Source organism: Panthera onca, chromosome B3 (genome assembly GCF_046562875.1).
Source record: "Panthera onca isolate mPanOnc1 chromosome B3, mPanOnc1 haplotype 2, whole genome shotgun sequence".
Classification (NCBI taxonomy): Eukaryota; Metazoa; Chordata; class Mammalia; order Carnivora; family Felidae; genus Panthera; species Panthera onca.
Window position 1 is genome coordinate 83,174,034 of NC_138344.1, and position 23,554 is coordinate 83,197,587.

Consider the following 23,554-nt stretch of genomic DNA (forward strand, 5'->3'; position numbering starts at 1 on the left):
GAGGCTTTCCTTATGGCTTCAGATTACAGTAGCCCTCATTGCTCCCACACTGGGCTGGCCTTGAAGTGGCATTTCTAGAAGATAATGAACGCAAACTGACCAAACACACTCTCTTTTCCAGAAGAGGCTTGTTTCTGAATTAAAAATAGAACAAGAATTAAACACATTTGTGCAAATGGGGGTAGAGCCATTCTGTTAGGGCCTCTTTCACACTAGGACTCTCCCCGCTGCAATCAGAGTTCCAGCTTAACAAGCCACAGGTGTACACATGAGCAGTTGAAAATGTGATTGTAATGGGTGTGTTGACAGTTCAGTAGCCATAATCCATGCATCCCAAGGTGCACCTGTGCATCTGTCAGATCATTAGGCGCCGAGGGCTCTGCGCACCGCCCCCCCCCCACCTCCCCCATCAGTTGCTTTAGAGCCATCTCAACAGCTGAGAAGCTCCATCAAGGAACCAAGACAAGGGAACTGAGGCAACGGACTCATTAGGAGCCCAAGAGAAGATCGGGCACACCAGGAGGTATAGGAAGGAATAGTTGAGAGTACTTCTCAGCCTCCCTTCCCCGCCGCGCGCCCCCCGCCCGGGTGTTAGATGGGAGGGATGTCAAGCGGCACACTTCCCTGGCCCCCAGTGCTACCTGATTATTTAAAAGCTTTTTAGTGGCTTTCCTGTAGCATTTGGGTATTCAGTCATTGTAGCAGGGTGCGGCTGTACCCCGGCACATGAAATCCAAGCTCCTATCAAAGTCCCGTAACGAGCAGAGAAATTATTTCACGTGCAGTCTTTTAAACTCTCTAAACTCCATAAGTTTGGGGCAAGGAAGTGGGGAGAAGATGGTCAAAAGCAAACCATGCGGAATGGGTGTCTGCCCTCCTGACGAATGCCTCCCTCCCCCGCAGTAACCCCGAGTACAAGGACACACCCATGGATATCGCACAGCTCCCCCATCTGCCAGAGAAAACTTCAGAATCTTCGGAGACATCTGACTCTGAATCAGACTCTAAAGATACCTCAGGTATTACAGGTATTACTACTTCTCCATGTTCTGCAGTGACTGCTTGCCTATCCAAACATGAGGGGTGGGCAATGGCCAGACGGCAGAGCAACTGTTAAATTTCAGAGAGACATATGTCACATCAAGTTGATAGACTCTCTGTACACATAGGTATGTATATCAGTATACCACCACATACATATGTGCACACATGGATGTGTGTATACATATATGTATGTGGTATATATACACGCATATATATTGTATATATAAGCATATGTATGTGAAGGTATATATTTATACACATAAATTCACGCATCCCAATATGCCTGTATGCACGAAAACATACAGAGAGAGACTGATTTAGCAGTCACTCAATGTCAGCCCTCCACTGGCCACACAGAAGGAGTTGTGCCCTAATCCCATAGTAAGCTTTGGCCTCTTTACCTGAAGCAGAGGCAGTACGATCTCTGCTACCTATAAGACCGCCTGCAACTGCGAGCCCGAAATATTCACATGCTTCCCAAGCTGGGATTGAGCCTCCAAAGCAGGATAGTTAATGACATTGGTAAACGACTCTTTGGAAAGTACCCTGAGTAGCTCTTTGGAACACAAGAAAGTTAATTTAAAAATGTACCTTTCCTCCAACCCCCAACCCCAGCTCCACAGGCACACTTAGAGCCAAGGAGCACAGAACTTCACAGAATTTTACAGCTGCAAAGAAGCCTGAGCCTCTTCTAACCCACCGTCTTCCACGGAAATGAAGTAGTTACGTGATCTGCCCAAGTTCTAGTGCAGGCTGCATCCGAAATCATGACAGCACAGCTATAAAATCAGCATTGTCCCTAAATCTTCTGAGTTGTGTTACTGGGAAAATCTATTCTCCCTATAATGTGCCAGATGGCTAGGGTTCCCCACCACCCCCGCCCCCCCATCTTTAGGGCACCTGCTCTCCAGGCCTGTGAGCCCATATCCCTCTACTCCAGACAAAGCTTCAGGGAAGTGGAAGGAGGTGAAAAGCACAGAGGATCTTGATTGTTTTCCTATCCTAAACTGCATTCATTTGAAAGTTCTTTCCTAGGGCAGAAGTTCTGGAATAGACAGGCTCTGCTTCTTATTTACATAGTATTTAGCAGGAACAAAAAAAAAAAAAAAAGGACAAAAATCCCCTGCCCCGTGGAGCCTGTATTCTTGTTGGAGGAAGAGATCAAAGTAAATGAAAATAAGCACCATCTGATTCCCTGTATGGCTAAGTGCTATAGAGAAAAACAACTTTAGGAATAGGGAGCGTGGTCTTCAATAATGAACAAATATTCACCAACGGAAGGGGCCGACGTCCGTAGAAAGTCACCTTGCATACCATCATGTTTCTGTGTCACTGACATCTTATTCCAGGTTATTTACCCTGACTCCCTGAATATTTTTGCAGGACTTCTCAAATGTTAATGTGCTAAACAATCACCGGGGGATCTCGTTCAAATACAGAATCTGATTCAGCAGGCCTGGGTGGAAAGCTGGGATTCTGCATTTGAAAGAAGCATCCAGGTGATGCAGTGCCGCTGGTCTATGAACCACACTCTGAGTAAAGGCCCAGCTAATCGAGGCCCTCCAGAGAGAGAAAGCCCAGGCTTTTAGGTAGCAAAGGTGGTGGAACAGCTCAGGTGGGCCAACACACCTCCCCAGCCCTGCCCCCCACCTCCAGCACGCGCGACGCGGACGCTGCCCTGCTAATGTGGTGTCTTTTGTCTCTCCTCCCCCGCCGCCGCCACCTCCGGCCACTGGCCCCACGCAGAGGACAACGAGAACTCCAAGTCCGACGAGAAGGGTAATCAGTCCGAGAACAGCGAAGACCCGGAACCCGACCGGAAGAAGTCGGGCAACGCCTGCGACAACGACATGAACTGCAACGACGACGGCCACAGCTCCAGCAACCCGGACAGCCGCGACAGCGACGACAGCTTCGAGCACTCGGACTTTGAGAACCCCAAGGCGGGCGAGGACGGCTTCGGCGCACTGGGCCCCATGCAGATCAAGGTGGAGCGCTACGTGGAGAGCGAGTCGGACCTGCGGCTGCAGAACTGCGAGTCGCTCACGTCGGACAGCGCCAAGGACTCGGACAGCGCGGGCGAGGCGGGCGCGCAGGCCTCCAGCAAGCACCAGAAGCGCAAGAAGAGGCGGAAACGGCAGAAGGGCGGCAGCGCCAGCCGCCGGCGCCTGTCCAGCGCGTCGAGCCCCGGCGGCCTGGACGCCGGCCTGGTGGAGCCCCCGCGGCTGCTGTCCTCCCCCAACAGTGCCTCGGTGCTCAAGATCAAGACGGAGATCTCGGAACCCATCAACTTCGACAACGACAGCAGCATCTGGAACTACCCGCCCAACCGGGAGATCTCCAGGAACGAGTCCCCCTACAGCATGACCAAGCCCCCCAGCTCGGAGCACTTCCCGTCCCCGCAGGGCGGCGGGGGCGGCGGGGGCCTGCACGTGGCCATCCCCGACTCGGTCCTCACCCCGCCTGGCGCCGACGGCGCCGCCGCCGCCCGCAAGACTCAGTTCGGCGCCTCGGCCACTGCGGCCTTGGCCCCCGTCGCCTCCGACCCGCTGTCGCCCCCCCTCTCGGCGTCCCCACGGGACAAGCACCCAGGGGGCGGCGGTGGTGGCGGCGGCGGCGGCGGCGGCAGCGGGAGCGGCCCCAGCGCGTCCAACTCCTTGCTGTACACTGGGGACCTGGAGGCGCTGCAGAGGTTGCAGGCGGGCAACGTCGTGCTCCCGCTGGTGCACAGGGTGACGGGGACCCTGGCCGCCACGAGCACGGCCGCGCAGAGGGTCTACACCACCGGCACCATCCGCTACGCGCCCGCAGAGGTGACCCTGGCCATGCAGGGCAACCTGCTGCCCAACGCGCACGCTGTTAACTTCGTGGACGTTAACAGCCCCGGCTTCGGCCTCGACCCCAAGACGCCCATGGAGATGCTCTACCACCACGTGCACCGGCTCAACATGTCGGGACCGTTCGGCGGCGCCGTGAGCGCCGCCAGCCTGACGCAGATGCCCGCCGGCAACGTGTTCACCACGGCCGAGGGACTCTTCTCCACGCTGCCCTTCCCCGTCTACAGCAACGGCATCCACGCGGCACAGACTCTGGAGCGCAAGGAGGACTGAGGCGCCGCCCAGCGCGGGCCAGGGCTCCGCCCGGAGGCATCGTCGATCGGCGTTTTCGTTTAGACCTTTTAATTCTAGCACTTTGAATTCAAGCAGGTCAGCGTCCTCTCTCACCACGACGGCCCCCATTCCACCCCCTCTTTCTTTAACTTGACTTATTCTTTCCTGTAAAGATATGTTTATTTTTCGCCTTCCGAGAGTCAGATGACCAGTTGCCTGCCATTTTGTCTCCTTCTAAGATGTGTGTTGGGTTGTTTTGCTTTCCTTTTGCATCTTTATTAAGATGTCTTTAATGTTGTATATGCCTCTGCCATAGAATACTCAGTCTTGTGGTCAAGAGATTTCTCAAGTGACAACCATTGGGTTTTTCTTCCTAAAGATCTTGATATGATCAAGATTGAAAGAGACAAGCATAAACAATGTGCCCTGTTTGACTAAGTCAAATGAAATGGGGTGGTTTTTTGTTTTGGTTCCTAATTCCTTTAAAGATAGGGGGGATAGTATTTTAGAATTTTATGCAGAATTTAATTCTCTTTTTATGGTTAAGATTTTAAGATTTTCTTACTTGCACATAAAAATAATTTGGGTTCTTAAACTTAATTTCTGGCCTGTGACTAGAATGTTTTAAAAAAAAAAAGTTGGACTAAATGTTAATTACTGAAACATTAACTTAATTTCTAAAACCATGGTGCTATCATTTATTAATCTGTAATGTCTTCATACAAAATGCAGCTCCTGGGCTGGGTTTTGGGGAAAAAAAAATAATAATAATAACGTGTTCTGTCCTGGTCTGGAGTCCCGCTGCTGCAGTCTCCTTGGTTAGTTAAGACAAAGCCCTCATTAACGTTTGCTGCAGGACTTAAAATTTTTTACCTCCCAACTAACAAACATAGCCTCACATTAAATTTAATGGGTCAGTAAAGCCCTTTTTAAAGGGGCTTTTGGAAAACTCAATCAAACTGATTTGAGGAGCCGTTTGGGTACATACTGCCTTTTGTTGGTCTGGGTTTTTGTTTTGCTTTTTGTTTTTTTCCCTTTTCTCAGTCTAACTGAGTCTAATTTTTGCAACTTCAGTAACACTTCAGAGTAAAAGAAGGAAAGGATATTTAACATGTCTTTGTTTTTGTTTTGTTTTTTTTTTTTTATCATTTCTTGCTAAAAAAAAAAAGGTTGCATTTTTAGGGGACTGATTTGATTTCATGAAATTTTTTTCCCCTTTGGTTCTCTTGTTTCTAGGTTGAAACCGGTAAGGTTTAAAACTAAAGAATGGGTTAATAAGCTTCAAACATAACTGCAACTGAAAACCGCACATTAAGTACTAAAAAGAAAAAAAGAAAAAAAAAGGAAAAAAAGAAAAGAAAAAGAAAAAAAATATCCTATTTTGTCTTTGTTGCCAGAAATCAGTGTAGTGTCAAACACTCCAAATGACTGTCGAGTATAAATTCTTCTTCCACTCCATTTTTGGCAGCTGTTTGTTAAGGCATCTAATAACAGATGTGAGAACTGTAACGTGTGCAATGTGTACGTGTCCTTGGCTGTCAGTCCCATTGCAATTTCAATGTGTGTTTCTATATGCAGTATATACTAAGCTAACGTAGTTGTTTTGTCCTTTGTCTTCTCTGTGCTCTATCTCTAGTCCGGAGTGGTACAGTCCCATTCCTGCAGTCCTAGTGAATCAGTGATTCTTGGGGGTTAGTGATTTTTGTGTGGTGGCCTTCCTCTGTAATGTCACCCTATGCTGCTTCTACTGTCTGTGAATCTTCCGTTTCACTTTTTGAAATTCCTGCTGTTGCTTTGCTGGTGTATATTCTCCCAACCTTTCCTTTCTTTTCCTCCCTCTCTTGTCTCCCCCTGCTCCCTCCCCCATCTCTCCTTTCCCCGCCTTCTCCAAAATCTTTTTCATTCTCAGAGATAAAAAGACTCTTAACTAGCTCAAGGTTAATGGAGCCATTTTTTCCCACAATGGAGTTCTGGGTATGACTTTTTTCTTCTGGAGTGCAACGCAAAGCACTGAAGAATAATGCTCAGATATATTAAATAAATTGATGCCATATAGCCTCAGTTGTTAACATTCCCAGAGTCCCTTGTGCTCTACCTATATAAGCAATGGGTGCTTTTCTTTGGTTTCCTTCCAGGTTGGCTGATGGAGCAATACATAAAGCAATTACCAGTGAGACAGAAAATTATTTCAAAGGTCAACCAACATTTTTTTTAAAACAACAGGGGAGGGGATAACGGAATATAGACTTGTCATATATATTTGTTTATGTGTGCAATGCTAATAGAGTAATTCGGCTGTCCTTTGAATATCACTGTGTTGAGTGGTTTCCTCTAGGACCTTTGTGATTCCATGAGTTGGGCCCACATCACTGTGGAATAATAACTAAAAGAAGTGAAATGCCACAAATTTTAATAGGGACGTTACTTGAAGGATTTAAGTAGGTTTAGAAGGTGAAGAAAGCCAGTCATGATATTTAAAGATTAATTTTGGAAGCTCTACTCTAGCTATCGAACAATCAAAGGAATGCACCTATCAGCTACAAAGAACAGCTAGACAGCTGTTTTGTTTTTTTTTTTTCCTTTTATAAATGTTTCTGTGTTGTGTCAAAATGATTTCTGGTGATTTAAACTAACAGATAATCACAGCTGCTGTCTAAATCCATAGTGTTTAAAATTACAAAATGAAAAAAAAAAACACTTCATTACCTGTGAAGACTGTGTCTGTGTTTTTAACTATTTCTTGTACAAATATATGAAAACTTTTATGAGGAGACTGGTGCCAAGTAGCTGAATAATGGGGAAAGGGATATTCTGTTCGTAAAAATCTTAGCAGTGTTACCAACTCTACAATATATATGAAAAGAAAAATTAAAACATTACAAAGCGACAGCTATGGTACATTTGTTTTGTGTGAAGCTAACCGGACCTAACTTCCTGAGTGCCTGGCTTATTTTGAAACATTTTTTTTCATTGACCATTGATAATGCTGCAAATCAGAAATGTACATACTTCATTTACAACAGGGTTCTTTTTATACTTTTGTAGATTCTCATACATGTCACATACATGGTTGTCTTTATGTAACTTAATTTTTTCATCCGCAGGTGCCATTTTCATAATAAACTTCTCTTGGATTTGTTACTATCTGGCATCATTTCTTTTACATGTAACCATCCTAACTAATGAATGCTGGTAGTATTTGTTTAAGCAGGTACCTTGGTCATTACTCTTGATTTTTTTTAAAAAAAATGATTAAAAAAAAGATACATCCATATTTTCGCTAGTTTTGGAAAAAAAAAAATGCATGGCTTGTGTAATGATGAGGTTGACAAGGCACAGATTAAGATGCTAATCCAAATACTACACCAAACTTGCAACCATCCTAAATTTTCAGCTACCCCAACTCATTGTCATACCGAGCATTATTATGCACATTATCAAAGCTGAACAACGGGCCTGCACATTAACCACTACAGCAAGTGTGCATTTTTTCTTGATTAATGCACAGTAAGTGATGACAGTTTCCATACATTAATCATTGAAAATGCACTCGATATTTTCATTTATTACGATCTATAATGTATAACCAACTGTTCCATTGTTTATATCTTCTCTTTATACTAAATCTGTATTTTCTTTCTCCAGACAAGCCGAGTTAAGTCACGATCGTGCTGTCCTATTGGTTAGGTCAGCGAGCAGCCTGCAGCCTGTCACGTTTGAAGGCAGGTCAGCTGGCTAACAAAAAAAAAGAAAGAAAAACTTCAACTTGCTCTCTCTCAAATAAGGATACAGATGGGTTGCATGTTAAATCCGTGCTCTACAGAAAATGATGAGAGATGATTGGCTTGAGCTGAAGCAAAAGGCGCTTTTGTCCCAAAGCCACCAACTACAGTAAATGTCACTCCCTAGTTTAAATCTTCAGTGACATTTGCCAATTTGAGGATCCTTTTTATTAATGGAGGCTTGCTTCAGACTGGCAGATGTGGGAATGTGGTTATGGTGGTGGGGCCCTAGATTTCTCTACTAGGCCTTTTATAGGTCCTTGAAATATGTAACACCTGGAAATAGGGAGAGGGTAATTGAGAACACTGAATTGGGTTCTCCCAACACTTTTCCAAAGTTTATCTTTCACTTTTGCTCTGGAGAGTCAGCAAGACTGAGAAGTCAAAACACTGAGGAAGCTAGAAACTCAATCCTGAACAGAGCGCGAGCTGAAATCACCTTACTGGAGGTATTTGGTCTGGTAGGTGCCGATGAGGCCGGCTCCTACGGGTAGCCTCCAGAACTTTGTATAGGGGAGGGTCTGCCGAGGCAGAGGGCAAATGGATGAGTGTGGTACTAGGGCTGACCCTCTGTCAGCTGATGGTCGTGTTGGTTGGCCCTAACTCTGTATTGCTGGACACTGCTTCAGCCCCGTGGTCTGCAGGTGGTGGCAAGGAGAGTTGAAAAGCAGCAGCCAGACAGGGACAGATGAAGTGAAATTCTCACTGCATCTCAAGCTTCTGCAGAAGTGGTAGAAGTCCAGGATTCTCCCCCAGGCTCAAGCCTCCCTTAGTACCAGCAAGTTCCCCGTCCTTTATTTGTACCCATCAATGCTAAATTATGTCACTAATGAAATAAAAAAACATCTCTTGGCCAAAAAGAGAACAAGCAAGCTCTGGACTCAGACCCACTGACAGCCAGGAGCCCCGCCATGTCCCCAGCACCAGGCCAGCAGCCAAGCCAGGGCCCCGAGCCCCAGAGGCACAGGACCTCTCCCCACCCAGGCCAGCAGCAAGTCAGTGTGTCAAGGCCGCAGATTGCAGGTCATGGACAGAACAGGGATCTCTAGCCAGCCCTCCGGACCTTTCCTCTTCTCCTTCCCAGCCAATACTGATATTGTTTATTTTGCAATAAGGAACAAGAAAAAGAAAAAGAACTTCAAATAAAGGCAGCAGGTGGGACAAGAGGGAAGATTTGCATCAGTTGAGCATAAAGAAATGGATTTTAGCCCTTGTGGACTGTAATTCTTCCCCATCTTTGCCTATTCCTAGACAAAGCCTGTTTACATTGAACATGCTTCCAACAATTTGAAGTCAACCTGGCCTCAGCATTGCATTGAAGGTAAGAGATAATGTATATTGTCAAGCCCAGAAGATAGTCTGTTCAGGCTAAAAGACTTATTATCCAGGTTCAAAAAGTAGGAAGACTAGAGGACTTAGGAGAGCAAGAAAAATACCTTTGCCAATAGTTCATATCATATAGCAACACAACACTAGCCTCCTTCTTGGGCTTAATTCCCAAAGAATGACAACAACTAGTAGGCTTAAGAAACAACTCTGGTATGCTAAGGTAAGTGATCACCCTTAGATGCTCCTGCTTTCATATATCTCCTAGTAAATCATTATGAAGAAGAGGGGCTAACCTGGTAAACCACCCCCACCTCCCGGGAAGCACAAACCATGCCTCGTTCATCTTCATGTCCCCCCTTAGTGCCTAGCTCAGTGATTCACAGACAGCCTTTGTTCAGTAAAGGTCTTCAGAATACCGATGGCTAGGAAGGAAGGAAGGAAGGAAAGAAGGGAGGAAGGAAAGAAGGGAGGAAGGAAAGAAGGGAGGGAGGGAGGGAGGGGGGGAGGAAATGAAACATAACTTGTCAAGAGGCAGATTCCACTAGAAATGTGGTATGGCAGGATAGCTTGAGTTTCTATGCATTTCCTAAAAAGGAATGGCAAAATGGATAAGGCAGCAAGTTCATTTATTCCTGCCTTCCTGGATAGTCCATACAGCTGGCACAGAGTCGGCCATTGATAAATGTTGGCTGGAGGATGGGTGTGTGTGTGTGTGTGTGTAACACAATGTACTCTATATACAGCAATAAATTAGGTAAAACAAATGAAGAAGAAGAAAGAGCCCAATCAGTCGGTAACTTAGTAAACTTTGACATCATCTACCATAAACAGCTAAGTAAATGGATCTAAGTTCCTCGAGAAGGTACCATTTAATAACATATCCACACTGATGAACATTGAGCTGTAAGCTCAGGAATCATCCAGAGGATCTCAGCAACTCTAGTGTAGAAATCACATCTCTTTAATTCTAGTGGTGAAGGTCTTTCTAGCCCACTATTGGATAGTTGTAACTTTTAGAGGATGTTGAGCTGAAATCTTACCTCTGGAGTTAGATGGAGTCTTTTTCTGAGTGACCTTCAAAGAGGTGAATATGGCTGTCAGGGTCTGATAACTCTCTAGGCTGTCACCTGTTCTTCCAGTTTTTCCTCCAGTGCCACTGTGGCAGATGCGTTCACTAGCCTGGTCACTCTCATCTGGGTGTACCAGAATTTGTCAAGGCCCTGGCATTGCTTTCCTATCGCTTTCCTGGGTTGTTGTTTTTTTACCACAAATTGTGGCTTGAAACAGAAATTTGTTCTCTCACAGCTCTGCAGGATATAAGCCTGAATTCAGGGTGCCAGGATGGTCGGTTCTTTTTGGAATCCTCTGAGGGATAGTCTATTCCATGCTTTTCTCCTAGCTTCTCATGGTTACCAGCAATCCTTGGCACTCTTTGACTTATAGTTACATCATTCCAATTTCTGCCTCCATCATCATATGGCTGTCTGCCCCCTGTGTCTCTCTGTCTTCAAATGGCATTCTCCCCACTGTCCTCTTCCACGCTCTCCTCTTCCAGTCATACTGGATTAAGGGCCCACCCGTCTCCAGTATGACTGTATCTTAAGTAATTACATTTACAGCACTGTATTATGAGAAGAAAATGAATTTACTATCACATGGTGAGGTACCGAGGGCTACAACTTTAACTTTTTGGAGGACATAATTCAACCTATAATGGGTCCTTTTAAAAATATGGCACCTTGGACCAATCACAGAGCTCCAGATGTGATTTGGTTCCAACATGGAATAAAAGTCCCATTACATCTCTTGCTCAGGACTCTGGGCTCTTTTTTTTTTATTTTGAATTTTAGGGTATGTATTTTTTTTATCTTCTTATTTTTTTAAGTAGCCTCTACTCCCAATGTGGGTCTTGTGTTCTCGTCTTGAACCTCTAGTCCACAAGAACACCTTGGTCTTTTCACAAGTTTTCGTTAAGGTAGGTCTCCCACCTCCCTTATGTGTATAACCGTATAATGCTGCCATGTGCTTAGGTGAAAAGCAATTGAAGGAAAGAAGTTCACTAATTCATTAGGCATGGAAAGGGAGCAAAAGCCTGTCGCTGTGAAAACACTTCTCATTCTCATTGTACTTTACATGCCCTCTGAGATGGCTTCACCCAGCCCTGCTGGAGAGGTGAGTCCTGGCCCCAGTATCTAGGAAATCTTTATGGCACATAATACATCCATGACAAAGATTCCCAGCGGGCTGAGGAAGGAAAAAAAAACCACCATGAGAAGGAAATGGAAAAAATTGGAACAAGTACCACATCAGCCCTCTTATGGGGGCAGAATGGGGTTAGAGATGCTAAGACTTCTGATATGTATGAGTCAAATCACCCCTCAAAATTCAAGAAGGAATCATGAGGTGAAACTCATCAACTTTCTGAAAATGAATGGACCTCCTTTTGTCTCCTTTTGTCCCCTTTTATGGATCAAAATCAAAGGGATTAGTGTAAGATCGTCCTGTACTGTTCTGGGGACAAAACACAGTTGTTTTCATTCTTGTGTTCAACTCTCCCTTTTTGGCAGTCATGGAATACACCAAGAAAAATGACTCAGATAACGTTCCTATGCTGAAAGAATTTTTCTAGAAGAGTAAAATTAGTTTCAGTTTTTAAAATATATCCAAACTATTAAAGCTACTTAAAAAAAAATAGCAGAGGGTAAGGACATGGCTCTTCCTCATACTAAAGGAGTTCTCAGATTTATAGCAGAAGTGTCAGAAACAGGATGTAATATCCATGTGACCCCCCCACACCTCCCCCAAACAAAACCATTATACCCTTGATGAATTATTGACTTTAGAGTTTTATCTGTGCCATGAATAATCACAAACTTGGGAGTCTCAGGGCACAGTTCATAAACAAATAATTATATCACAATGATAATTTTTCAGGAATTACAACATCAATCACGGCCATGTTATTATCAAGTACATTTTCTGGGTGCCTCTATTCATCAAACCCTCCTCCCTCTCCACCCGTCCACACCACACAAGCAAAACTCATCACCAGATTGCCTCTTATTTACACATCACTCAAAGCAGGACAGAGCAGGCACACACAAAATGGGCCAACCCGGCGTTTATGAGAGATGAGTTTTCATTAAGAAAGTTTAAATTAAATGCATTGAGAAAGATGGAGACGGGGGGAGAGAATTAATTATTCCAGACTCCCCCAAAGAAGTGTCTCTGAAGAGTTCCTATTCAGGAGATAAAAACAGACAGAAGGGTTATTCTATTATTCCATTTCAGGCAATACTCATCAAGAAAAAGTAGCTCATGTCTGAAAGGCAAGCCAACAGCAGCAAAACAGTAACATGCCTCTCTCTTTTAAATAATGCTCACACAGGTACAGACAGGTTGGGCCTGTTGTACAGCTTCCTTCTTCAGGTGGAAGAGGCGAGTGAGGTGGGCACAGAACTTGGAAAGGGCGGCCATGCCTTATCCAAGTCTGTATACAAATCAGGGATACAGCTGCCCAGGATGTTTAGGTCTGATATAAACCACTTAGCTGTGACCGTAACACAAGGTTAACATTTCCAAACACAACAACAGTACAAAAAGCACTTCCAACTACTTTGCTTTGTTGTTAACATCACTTAAGGTCAGAGTGACTCAAAAGAAAAATAAATTCTTCTCACAATTCAAAAGAAAAATAAATGATTAGCAAAGCAGCAGAGAAAGTGCCCCCTTAAGATAAAAGGTCGTACATAATAGAGGGTCGTGTGTGAGTCCGTAATACAGTGGTGCTTGCCCTTAACTCCTTGTGCAAGAGAACTTTCTCATTGGTCTCTGTTTCCACCTGGCAAGCTATGCAGACAAAGCAATGTAATTTAAAATGACCAATAGGCAGATACCAGTCCAAGCATCTGAGACTTTCCAGTCCCCCAGGAACCGCTCACTCTTGAGAACAATCCTTGAGTATATATGGCTTGACCTTAGATCAGATTCTCCTGTCCTTGGCATCTAAATGTGTCTAAGGAAAGGTAGAGCTAGTGCCCAGCAGTGAGCGTCAGGAACAGGGATAGGCAACACTGTTGGTATAGATGAACTGGACCCAGTCTGATCTGCCCCAAACCCCACCACCCAAGGCAACCAGCAAAGCAGCTCAACGCTTCAAGGACCCTATGCCATTTCATCTACAACATCAGCTGCCCTTTCTACTGCTCTCATTTTAAAATCTTCCAGTTTCTTGGGGCGCCTGGGTGCCTCAGTCAGTGAAGCATCTGACTTCGGCTCGGGTCATGACTTCACAGGTTAGTGGGTTCGAGCCCTGCGATGGGCTCTGTGCAAACATCTCAGAGCCTGGAGCCTCCTTACAATTCTGTGTCTCCCTCTCTCTCTGCCCCTCCTCCGCTCATGCTCTGTCTCTCTCAAAAATAAATAAAAACATTAAAAAAAAATCTTCCCATTTCTTGAACATACCTGGACTATTGTTAAGTCACTCTGCCTCAAGACCAATCTTAATACATTAACTCATTAAAAGGAGAGGAAGTAGAATGGAAAAGAGATCCAACTCCTAGTCCATGGCCCTGTTCTAAACATCCCCTTCAAAACCTTTCTCCCATAGTAGGAAAAAGCAGGCCAAACCTCTCTCCCTTCCTCCCCCACATGAAGGCCCCAACTCTGGCGCTTGGTGCTCCCCTTTGCCAGCCCAGCCCCCTCCTTGCTCTGGGCCCTGTGCCTGCCTCTCACCCTCCTGCACCATAAGAACACCTTGGTGTTGGATCCATTTTTTTCCTGTGGGGCAATTTGACCTCTCTTGGCTATCTACCTCCTCCTTTCCACCCATCACCCCACTCAGCCTGCTGAGGCCCTCAAGCCAACCAATAAGCCTAAGGCTCTTTTGGGAAGTCTACCCTTTTTAGAAGGCTGGGGAGGGGCCGACTGTAGATTCTTGACATTTTAATTTTCAGATCACATGGAGGGCCACCCCTCTGGTAGAGGGAAGCTGGGCAATGGGGAGAGAAGAGGAAGCAATAGGAAGCTCACATAGGCTCTAAGGTCATCACCCACTCCCGGGCAAGCAATAACCATATTTGCTGGCCAAGCGTTCCCAGCGTAAGCACTTTTTTTGGTTCATAATGATTCACCCAGGAGGTCTCAGTCCCAGGCACCTAGAAGTCACAAACCTCAGCAGACACCTCTATTCTGAAATCACATGGAAGAATACAAGACGTAGCCATCCAAAGGACTTTTTTCCCAAAATACCAATCTAACTGCTCTTTCCTCAATAGCATTTTCCAGGATGAGGACATTAGCAATCATTTTTCATTTTTTAACATTTGGAACAAATGAGAAGGAAGCTCAGATTTATTTCTTTAGTATTTACACCTTCCTTCCCTACATGCTACTCTGGATATTTACATAGAGTGCCAAAGTTAGAGACATTTTCCCGACATTGATTAATCTATAATTCTTTGAAGTAAGGAAGCATTATTATCTCCACTTTACAGATGTGGAAACTAAGACACAGAGGTTAATGATGCCCAGAGGTCAAACATGCAGTCAATTGCGAAAGTGGGTTTTAAACAGAAGCTCCCGTTTCTGCTCCTTACGCTTAATTCGAGTTTGTTCTTAGCTCATCTGCCCTATTCACATCATAGCTGTCTCCTATGTCTGGCCAGCTCTAATTTTGCCTTAGAGCCCTTAAAATGCCTCTCAAAAGACCAAGGCTTTCCTTGCTTCTGTCAGCATTTAGCCTCTTCGAATGTATGCCTTTGCTCATAAATAAATGACAATTCCTTTCTGGAGTGTTCTGCAATGGTTTTGCATTGCTAAATAGTACTATTATTTTCTTAATTGTTTACAATAAATATAAGCCCTGTAGTTCTGTCTAAACCTAGAAGCTCACATTCTGCATCATTTTTGGGGAGTTGCCCCACCATTAATTTAGTGAGAATCTATCCAAACCAAGCCAGGAATATAAAAATGCATAAAAGATTACCCTCTGCCCTTAAGTTGTTCACCAAGTACAGAGGGAGACAAATGTAAAAGTTAATCATTACAACATTATGACAAAGTCATGTGGCAGACACAGAGACAGGTGTTAGGGGTACACTGAGTCATGGCAAGGAATTCAGGCTATGAGGGCAGAGAAGCCTCCCAGAAGGAGATGATGCTTATGGCAAGTCTTGAAAGACAAGTTGGAGTTAATCATGGGTGCTAGAGGAAGAGGGGGAGGTTCCTGGAAAGCATCATCACTATCATGGCGTCAAGATAAAGCTTGCAAATAATTCAACATACTGGAGTATGGCCACATCTAGGAATGTGTGTAGATATGGAAATAGGTCAGCTGACGATTTCATGAGATGGATTTAGCCCCAGTTTTGCTAAGCTATCCCCATCCCCTTATGCAGGGCTGTATCCTCCCAATGGAAGGATACCTTGTTTTCATATAAAGACATGTTCCACTCTCTAAGCCCTCCTGCATCTGCTAGGCTGCACATGCCTGGGGAAATGGGGGAGGGGCAACTATTTTTTTGGGGGGGGTCCTACAAAAAAGCCATGTAGACAAGCAGCAGCCCAACTAGGGAGCTACCCTGAATGTTACGGTGAGGAGTTTGAATGGCATCCTATAGGCAACAGGAAGTTTAAAGGGTTTTATTCAGAGAAGTAACATAATAGAGTTTTTGTACTGGAAAGGTCACTCTGATGGCAGCTTCAAGGACAGCCAGGATTAAATAGAAGCAGTTAGGAAGTGGTTGTAGCAATATCCCATGTGATAAAGGATGAGGGCCTGGGTGAGGGCAGGGGTGAGGGTAGAGGCAAGGGGGTGGATCTGAGAGCCTGAAAGAAGAGGTTTGGGTGATTGGTTAGATATGGAGAGAAATGATGGAAAGAAAGGAGTGAGACATGACTCCCAGATTTCTGGCTTGGGGATATGGCTGCTATTTACCAAGACGGAGAATATGGGAGAAAGGAAAGGCTTCAGAGAAAAACAAACAAGTAAGGGGAGTTGAAGAACTCCATTTTAGATGTGGTAAGTTTTCAGTGCTTACAGGGAATCCTGGCAGAAATGTTCAGTGAGCAATTGGAAAACAGTTCTAGATCTCTAGAGAGAAGTCTGGGGTTTTTTTGTTGTTTTTTAGTGTTTATTTTTTAGAGAGACTGAGATAGCTCAAGTAGGGGAAGGGCCGAGAGAGAGGGAGACAGAAGATCTGAAGCAGACTCTGTGCTGACAACAGAAAGCCTGATGCGGGGTTCGAACTCACAAACCATAAGATCATGAGCTGAGCCCAAGTCAGATATTTAACTGACTGAGCCACCCAGGCGCTCTGAGAAATCTGTCCTAAAATACATCAGAGACATCAGCACTTAGACAGTAGGGGCAGCCATCGGTCCAGGGGCCACTGCATACGAAAACAGATAGAAGATGAACAAAGGGCCAAGAACGGAGTGCTGGGTGGTGTCAAAGGAATAGTGAGAGGATTATGAACTGTAGCAGGATTGTCGCACAGAGAGACGGGACACCAAGGCTCTTCTTTCCAGGAAGCAGCTTTTTTCATGCTGGCATGGGCTCTGGGCTAAGACCCCAAAAAGGCTGAGCCCCAAGCACAGCGGGATATAGCCTTTAATGCAAGTTCTACTTCTTTGTCTCCCATATATGGTGACACATATAGTCTGATTGGATACAGTCCAAGTTACAGAGCTGTGTCAGAGTTATACACAGGTGTATGCTAGTTCATTGGGCCACGTCGCCTTCCTTTGTTCTGAGGAGGCCTCCACCACGTTCCTTAAGGAGGGGCTCTACCACAGAACCCCTGACAGAAACTGGAAAAGGAAGAGGCCAGAAGGGTCAAGGGACGCGTGTCACAGCAATCAGGGAAGAAAATGGTTTCAAGAAGGCCAGAAGAATCAACATTACCAAATGCTGCATAAAAGTTAGGTAAAGACTCAAGTGCCAAACCGTTCTGGCAAAAACAATGACAGCAAGTGATGGCTATCCTTTCCAGAAACTGACGTGAAGGAAATGACAAAAGAAAGGCTGCATTCCAGGGAACAGCCTTATATTGGACACTGATCGGTGTGGTCTTCCTTCAAAAACCTGTAATTCCTTCACCATTCCTATCAAATGGGTACTGAACAAGCGGACTTGAGGCAAAGTCTTACCCTTGTGGAATCTACCCTGTCCCCTTCTTCCTGTGCGCGTCACATGGATTTACCCTACAGCCTGGGCTCTGGAACAAACACTGCAGTCATACAAGACATGGCGTGCACGAAGATCAGACAGACTGGATGCTGATCAAGGAAGTATCAAGGACTTCCTGCGCTCGTACTGCCATTTCTCCCCAGAGAGATCCGTTGACTTTGTTTGGCATGGCCCGACAATCCACAGTGGTTCTTGTGTGGTAGTCTTTACCTTTTTCCAAGAAAGAGAAAGTAATGGACAGACAATGGAGGCTTTATTCCATACAGAAAGAGTGAGTTTGTTCCCAAACTGCAGGAGTCTGGAGTTGAGTCAGATGGAATCATCATCCCTGGTTAACCACTATAGCTACATACCAATGTAACAAACACTGTCATTTAACCACTCAATATCCATTCTCCTTTTTCTCTTTGATCACAGAGCCCAAAACTTCAGCACAGTGCTGCCCAGAATACAATATTGTATTTCTCAACCTCCCTCGCAGCTAGATCCAGCAACATGACAAAACTGGCTGGTGAGATCCGAGCAAGGATGACAACTGCGAGGCAACCTTATATTCTACAACGGCATCTTTCTGTTTCAGTCTTTCCTCTTTATTCTAGACTGTAACTCAGCATAGTAACTGGAGGTCCAGCAGCTATACTGGATCATGAAATGACCTTAAAGAGGGAAGGCATGGACTAGGTTAAAGGAGAACTTAGTTCTTTGAGAACCATACCATGCCAGCCATGGACTATCTGAGCATCTTTTAGATGAAACTGAATCATCTATCTTGTTTAAACCATGTTATTGGGTAGGGAGAGCCTCTTGTGCTACTGAATTCAACTCCTAACTGATGAACTGGCTGGTCATCACTAAAGAAAGTTCCCTAGCTCTTTCCTAAAGACCCTCTCTTTGGACCTGCACTGCTCCTTGCACATTCCGGCACAAGGATGGGAAAGCACAAGAAATAATATGTAAGAAAAGCTAGAAGTTTTAATATTGTAGGGGGATGGAATAAGGTCCTTTAAACCTTTAGCCAACAGTTGACAAGTGAGGATTCCAGGTAACTCCGTGTATCCAGACACAGAAAGAATCCCACTGGTAAGGCAGAGTACTTCACAGTCAAAAAGAAAACCAATCCTGGCTGCACAGATAATACATGGAAATTCTATACACCATTTGTTGCAAGGTGGTGTCTTCTGTGAAACCACTTACCTCAGAAGCATCGTCTGAATTGTTCTTCAATACCAAACATGGTCACAGCTCAGAGAAAAAGTCAAAAGGCCTCAATAGTCAACAACTCAGAGAACAAATCAAGAGCTTCCCCAAATGAACTTTCACTATCAGATTTATGTGTGAAGGTTAATGGCAACACCGTTGCCGGGCATAGATGGAATTCGGGAAACTTCTTCGGAAGGTGGACTAGTAACGAGAACCCAAAGTGACATTACTAAGCAGTCACCAGTTATCTGGAGACATGGCACACCCCCCAGCTGGGTGCTTTGAACATTCACATTAGTGAGCAACTGGAAACCTGAGAACAACTGCAAAGAAAACATCAACTCATCACAAGAAGAGAATCACAGTTACCATCTGCATATGCCAGGCACGATGGTCAATTCTTGACTGCCATTCTCTGTTGCAACCTCATGACCCAATAACGGTAGGTGCTATTGTTATCTCTGTCTTACAGTTTAAGAAGCTGAGATTTAGAGAAGTTAGGGGACTCATTCAGAGTCTCGTAACTATTAAGTGGTGGAACCAGGATAATAACCCAGGTCTCCCAAAGCTTGATTTTTGTTTAACCGTTTTGTTACGGGCTGTTTTCTCCCCCTTGGTGTGGAAGAGGCTTCGGAGGAGGAAATTGTTCCTGAAGGCCATAGCACCTATTTTTTTTTTCTTTTAAATACATTGTGAAACAGAGATTTTAAGACCAAACTTAAAAAGTTACTGGAAAACAAACAAGTTTTTTGAGATGCCTGGGTGGCTCAGGCAGTTAAGCATCTGACTTCAGCTCAGGTCATGATCTCGCTGTCCGTGAGTTCTAGGCCCGCATTGGGCTCTGTGCCGACAACTCAGAGCCTGGAGCCTGCTTCAGATTCTGTGTCTCCCTCTCTCTCTGCCCCTCCCCTGCTCACACTCTCTCTTTTTCTCTCTCACAAATAAATAAACACTAAGAAGTTTTTTTAGAAAACTTTCTTGGAGCGCCTGGGTGGCTCAGTTGGTTAAGCATCCAACTTTGGCCCAGGTCATAATCTCGTGGTTTGTGAGTTGGAGCCCCACGTCGGACTCTGTGCTGACAGCTCAGAGCCTGGAGCCTGCTTCGGATTCTGTGTCTCCCCTTCTCTCTGCCCCTCCCCTGCTCACGCTCTGTGTCTCTCTGTCTCTCAATAATTAATAAATAAATAAATAAATAAATAAATAAATAAAGTTTTTTTAAAAATTAAAAAAAAAACTTTCTTGATAATGATGTTTGATTCACCAGAAATAAAAAAAAGAAGAAGTTGACATTTGTTTTCCCCCATAACACAATGTAAACTTTTATAAAGCCAAAAATTTCAAAATTACAAACTCACATCTATAATTATGCTGGAAGATTTAAACATACCTCTCTCAGAAATTAGTAGAACAAGGAGGAAGAAAAAAATAATCTGAACATGATGTATAAATTTGACCTAATGTGCATATATAGAACAGAGCATTCAGTAATATTGAACCTTTCAAATTCACCATAGAATACTTATAAAGCTGACCAAATGCTGGATTTTAGCAAGCCTCAACAATGTCTAAGGATTAAAATGTTCAGTATGTTGTCTTGACCCGGTTGCCTAATGGATAAGGCATTGGCCTCCTAAAATGTTCAGTATGTTGTCTCATCATAATGAAATGAGGCAAGAAATAAGTAACAAAAAATAACTAGAAAACGACCATATGTTTAGAAATTACGAAAAACTCATGAAGAAGGCATCATAATGGAAACAAAACTGATCAATAATGAAAATACTATATATCAAAACCCATAGGATTCAGCTAACCATTACTTACAGGGAAATATATAACCCTATAAACGTGTATTCGAAAGGAAAAATAATTGAAAATGAATGTTAAGCATCCATATCAAGAAGCTAAGGAAACCATCAACAAAGTGAAAAGGCAACCTACTGAATGGGAGAAAATGTTTGCAACTCATATATCTGATAAGGGGTTAATGTCCAAAATATATAAAGAACTCATAGAACTCAGTACCAAAAATAATAATAATCCAATTTAAATGAGCAGAGGATTTGAATGGACATTTTCCCAATCTTCCCAAAGAAGACATACAGTTGGCCAACATATACATGAAAATGTGTTCAACATCACTAATTGACAGGGAAATACAAAATCAAATCACGATGAGACATCACCTCACACCCCTTAGAATGCCTATTATAAAAAAGACAAGAAATAGTAAGCCCTAGAAAGGATGAGAAAATAGAACACTTGTGCATGGTTGGTGGGAATGTAAATGGGTGCAGCCACTATAGAAAACACTATGGTGGCTCCTCAAAAAATTAAAAATATGATCCAGCAATTCCACTTCTGAGAACTTATCCAAAGAAAACAAAAACATTAACTCGCTAAGATATCTGCACCCCGTGTTCATTGCAGCATTATTTACAATAGCCAAGATATGAAAACAACCCGTGTCCGTCAACAGATGAATAAAATATGGGTACACATACAGTGGAATATTATTCAGCCTTAAAAGAGAAGATCCTGCCATTTGCTACAACATGGATGAAATTTGAGGGTATTATGCCAAGTGAAATAAGTCAGAGAAAAACAAATACCGTATGATCTAACTTATAGGTGGAATCTTTAAAACACAGAGGTCATAGAAATACAGAACAGAGATTGGTGACTGCCAGAGACTGGGGCAGAAGTGTGGGCCTGGGGGGGGACAGCTGAACGTGATCAAAAGGCACAAACTTTCAGCTGTAAGATAAAGAAATTCTGAGGAGGTAAGGTACAGCACGGCGACCATAGTGAACAAATACTACATTGTATATTTGAAAGTTGTTAAGTGAATAGATCTTAAAAGAGAGAAAAAAATTTCAAATATGTGAAGTGATGAATGTTAACTAAGTTTATTGTGGTTATCATTTCAGTATATACACACACACACACACACATCAAATAATTAGGTTGTATACCTCAACCTAATACAATGTTACATGTCAATTCTGTCACCATTAAATGGGATGCAGGTGTGGGGGGGGGGGGGGGCAGATATTCTAAATAAATCACCACAGAACAATACCCAGTATTGAGCTAAGACTCAGGAAACAGACTTCTGTAATAGTTCTCCTGTTCTGTGATCAGCTATAGGTCACTTCACCTCACTGGAATACAATGGTCTTAACTCCAAAGCGAGATGAATGTGGACAAGACAACTCCTAAAGCCCACAGAGGAAAAGTTCTCTTATCTCACCTCCACCTAGCAGACCACCTGGAATGCTGATATCTCACATTCCCGATGGCTGATCCCCGGGGCATGCTGTTTCCTTACCAGGCTGGATGCTGTGAGGTGATGGATGACAACTTCCTTTCTGAGAGTCAGTAGAGTTTAATCAAGCTCATTGTGCTTATTACAGAAACAATGTATTTTATTTCATTTTATATAAATATTCAAAGAGGGTGATGAAAAGAAAGAAAATGGTTGTTTCTAGGAGAATGACTTATATAAAGGTGATTTCACAAAGGAGAGTCACTATAAATTTTGATGTTGAGGACTATAAAACATTAAGGCGAAAAAGTAAAATTCTAGATGGATTCTGCCCTCAAATTATATCAGAGACCTCTTGAAATATGTACCTCTCTTGAAATAAACTAAAATTTGGACAATGATGATATGTTTTGGATGTCTTTTGGGTAAGAAAAATTATGCAGGACTATAATTGGTAGACTTGTACTAAATAAAAAAAAAAATTGGGGTGCCTGAATGGCTCAGTAGGTTAAGCATCGGACTTCAGCTCAGGTCATGATTTCACAGTTTGTGAGTTCAAGCACTGCATCGGGCTCTGTGCTGACAGGTCAGAGCCTGCAGCCTGCTTCGGATTCTGCTTCCCTCACTTTCTGCCTTTCTTTCGCTCACGCTCTGTTTCTCTCAGAAACAAAAATAAACATTAAAGAAAAAGAATTAAAGAAAAAATTTAAGCCTGGAATCTATATCAAAATGTAAAAACATCTAGATTTCTACAAATTTAATACAAAACGTTATAGGTACACATGCATTGGGTTTTCTGGTTTTGTTATTGTTTTTTTGTTGTTTTTTGAAGTAAGTTCCATGCTTCCTCCAACTTTTTGACTCAACTATTGGTCTTGCCTTTTTATTAGATAACAAACCTTCCTCCATAGTTTGTAACTGAGACCCTCTTTATTCAAAATAAACACAGTCATTAAGTTGTTTCGGTTAAGGCCCCAGCGTCAATAAAGTCTCCCTCCCAGCCTTGTTAAATGGTCCAAATGTGATCTCTACCACCTTTGCTTCTGTGCTTTTTATCACATAATCTGGCTTTTCAAAAGAACTGGTCAATCTGAAATAAGCAAGGCCACAAGAACAGGTATTTGAAATGCCTGGGCAATCGACAGCTTCACCCTTGGGTCCTCTCAGAACATCCCTGCCCCCATACTATCTCCATTGTTTCACAAAATAACCTTTTGCTTCCACTAACAGGGCTCAGTACCATTAAGCTGGGCAGGAAATTAGTCGAAAGAGCATTATACTTCAAATGAGGAGACATAGGTCTACAACATTAAAATGACCTTTCTAAGCGACCTTTGCAAGATTATTTCAAGAAACTGTCCTGGTTTCCCCACGCTACTCTTCTTGTTTCAAAACAACTGAGTCAAGTCAAATGAGATCCAAAAATGGTTTTCCATAAATTTTCTTCAGCAGTATTTAAATTTTCCTTTGGTCTTAGCACATTTTAATACAGATGAATCAACCAAATAGGTAACTGTGTTCAATGTAGAAATAAACAGACAGGGGTAGAAGATGGAAACAGAGTCAGTCATCCAAGAGAAGGCTGACTCACTCTTGTCAATGTCAAGGAGAGCCCAGACCCCAAAACACT

General features: G+C 43.5%; 1 protein-coding gene and 1 long non-coding RNA gene across 11 annotated transcripts in view; one reads left to right on the forward strand and one right to left on the reverse strand.

The window, feature by feature from the left end:
• Nucleotides 1-7,298, forward strand: part of NPAS3 (neuronal PAS domain protein 3) — an 858,324-nt gene extending 851,026 nt beyond the window's left edge. For 6 of the 8 annotated variants that reach the window (XM_078448332.2, XM_078448333.2, XM_078448334.2 and 3 more), the window contains 2 exons: nt 904-1,028; nt 2,791-7,298. In XM_078448332.2, the coding sequence (XP_078304458.2) occupies nt 904-1,028; nt 2,791-4,154 (1,489 nt within the window). In that variant the 3' untranslated portion in view covers nt 4,155-7,298. The remainder of the gene's footprint in view (nt 1-903; nt 1,029-2,790) is intronic. The other 2 variants (XM_078448335.2, XM_078448338.2) reach the window with 1 other exon arrangement.
• The window catches only part of LOC144616669 (uncharacterized), a 215,239-nt gene that overhangs the window by 138,523 nt on the left and 53,162 nt on the right, over nt 1-23,554 (reverse strand). The window lies entirely within an intron of this gene.